General features: G+C 57.1%; 2 protein-coding genes and 1 non-coding gene across 3 annotated transcripts; 1 reads left to right on the forward strand and 2 right to left on the reverse strand.

The window, feature by feature from the left end:
* Positions 1-220: 220 nt before the first annotated feature.
* On the reverse strand, positions 221-291 carry DICSQDRAFT_t222. The gene has a single exon. It is a non-coding gene; the product is annotated as a tRNA-Cys (tRNA).
* A 568-nt stretch (positions 292-859) lies between these two features.
* Positions 860-1,660, forward strand: DICSQDRAFT_176067 (uncharacterized protein; the record flags this gene model as incomplete). The annotated part of the gene is made up of 1 exon (XM_007371864.1): positions 860-1,660. One exon carries the CDS (start codon positions 860-862, stop codon positions 1,658-1,660), a length of 801 nt encoding a protein of 266 aa, XP_007371926.1.
* Positions 1,661-1,985: 325 nt separating this feature from the next.
* On the reverse strand, positions 1,986-2,301 carry DICSQDRAFT_176068 (uncharacterized protein; the record flags this gene model as incomplete). Its single annotated transcript, XM_007371865.1, has 2 exons — positions 1,986-2,097; positions 2,162-2,301. Coding segments are annotated over 2 exons (252 nt in total), but the record flags the coding sequence as incomplete, so codon positions are not given.
* Positions 2,302-2,366: the final 65 nt, after the last annotated feature.

A 2,366-nucleotide genomic window follows, 5' to 3' on the forward strand; every position in this document is an offset into this window, starting at 1 on the left:
ACGATAGCACCGAAACGAGTGGGAAACAGAGACATACTAGTAGTACATACTACGATTCAGCTGGGGCTGCCGCTCTGAGCCTGATGGCACTGGATTCAAACCTTGTGGGACGACTCCGCGCCTCGAGTCAAGGGGCTCTTTAGCTTCTGACTTATCTAGTACTCGCGTCGCTCGCTAGTCCCAGCTCGCGAGCCTCATGCGGTGTTGAACAATGAAAAGTTGGTCAGACCGGGGATTGAACCCGGGTCATCCCATATGCGCTGGGAGGTGTTAACACTACACCATCCAACCGATACTAGAGTGTGAATTCTACAGATTCCAACATGCGGGCATGTTGCACCTGCCCCCAGGCTCTGCCAGTGCTGCAGGCGCTTGAGCTGACCTTGAATCCAGGTAAGCAGGCGCCGTGTAGGCGCGCGAGGAAATGAGCGAGCGACAAGAGTCGAGCACGCCCATCATCCTTCTTCAGGCCGCATTTGTAACTGTCGCAGCGAATGATCGCAACAGTGACCCGTACAGTTGTCTTAAACCGCGGCGTGCACCTTGAGGGTCTTCAAGGTGGTGACAATTTGCTACATATACGGTTTGCACTTCCGGCATCCGTAACAACATACGATGCTCAATCTTCCAGCTCGCACTCAAGATAGGTCGACACCGGTCTTGTCACAACGAATTAGCCTTCCGGACACAGAAACCGGGCAGGTCAGCCGTCTCAAACCAGACCAGCCTTGGACCTCCAAGACGCGCCGAAGAGCTAACCGTTCCCCCACCCAACTTGACTTGTACCTCTACCCGAGTCCTGCTGTGCAGTACTCACCGTCGATATCCTTGTCTTCACCCTCTGCTGCTACTTGCGACTATGTCTTCCTACACCCCGATCGCTCTCTACACCTTCAAGACCCCTGGAGGGCGACACTTCGGGCGTTCACAGCGGAGGAAGAACAAGGTCGTGGCTGAGTACAGGGCGTGGTCCGTCAAACAGGCTTTCGCTAACCTTCCTAGGTCTACCAACCCAATGGCTGCGTCGAGGACGACGAAGAAGGAGTCGACTGACTCGCCGGTCGTCGTCGTCGTCGTCGTCGATACGGCGAACTTACAGGCGTGCGACGCGATGGTCGTGGACGAGGAGGGGCGGAGTGTGGTAGAGGGGCACGGGGACGCCTGTGCTTCTCCCACCGAGCCGGTCCTCCTCGTCGAGGGGAGCCGCAGCGGGTGCGAGAGTGGGAGTCAGAGTGCCGAGACTCCTCTCGTCGCCGAGTCGGCTACCCTCTTGGATCGCTCCGGGGCGCAGGAGGTAAGGACGACGCGGACGACGGACAAGGTGAAGATCCAGAGGAACACAACATCGGAACGAAGAATTACGAGGAACATGGGCGAAGCCGAGCAAGACCTGGTGGACGAGCAGGAAGTGGAGCGCATGCTCCTTCTCGAGGACGCGGTCGACGACGAAGACGGGAACGAGACTCAAGCCCTTTTGACGCATGCGGAGAAGACGGACGAGAAGACGGAGTCGAATGTGCAAGTCGAGAAGAGCACGGACCTAGCGTTCTGCCTCTACGCACACGTAGGCGAACAACAAACGATGATTGCGAAGATGTGGGAGATGCAAAGCGAGATGGCGACCCTAGCAGTGCAGGCGGAGCGTCTGCGGCTGGTCTAAGCATCGACGGCGTGAGGTGCTTAGACCCGGCCTTCCTTTTCCTGTCTCTGGTCATGTTCAGGTTTGGGCGCTGGTGGCTACGGCAAACTACCTGGACTGGACGCGTTGGCTGTTGTGTATGGTTTCATGGTGGCTCGGTGGTTGTCTTGGTCGGCTTCGTAGGCAGATGGCTACTGCCTATGATGTCGTCTGGGCATCCTCGGTGACATCGCGCTGCAATTCATCGAATCACACCGATTTGTGGGCTAAAATATTCATGCGTGATGATCCCCTGAAATGAAGTGCGAAGCGCAGATTATACTGTTAACAAGACATGCAGACTCTTCTACGCGCGAAACTCATCCTCCGGCAGCGTCCACTTCCACAGGGTCTCTCTAGGATTAACGAGTTCGTTATCTGTCTCCTTGCAGTGGAGCTTCCCTTCGCCGAACAGAACGCTACGCAATACGGGTAAGTCATCCATGTGAACGTCGTTACGACGCGAGCCTTGCAGTTACTCACAGAACGTACTCCCAGATGTTCTCGGGGGGATCCTTCCGGATTTTCTCCTTGAGAGCGGCAAGGTCCTGGCTGACGATATCACCCTTGGGGAGGCCCTTCACGCGCGAGACGAGGTCGCGCAGGTCCTCGTAGCTGACGCTCTGGCCCGCAATGCGAATATCGGTCGGGACCCTCGCCGCCGTCGCAGGGTCAAGCGCGAGGACGG

Source organism: Dichomitus squalens, assembly GCF_000275845.1.
Source record: "Dichomitus squalens LYAD-421 SS1 unplaced genomic scaffold DICSQscaffold_391, whole genome shotgun sequence".
Taxonomy (NCBI): Eukaryota; Fungi; Basidiomycota; class Agaricomycetes; order Polyporales; family Polyporaceae; genus Dichomitus; species Dichomitus squalens.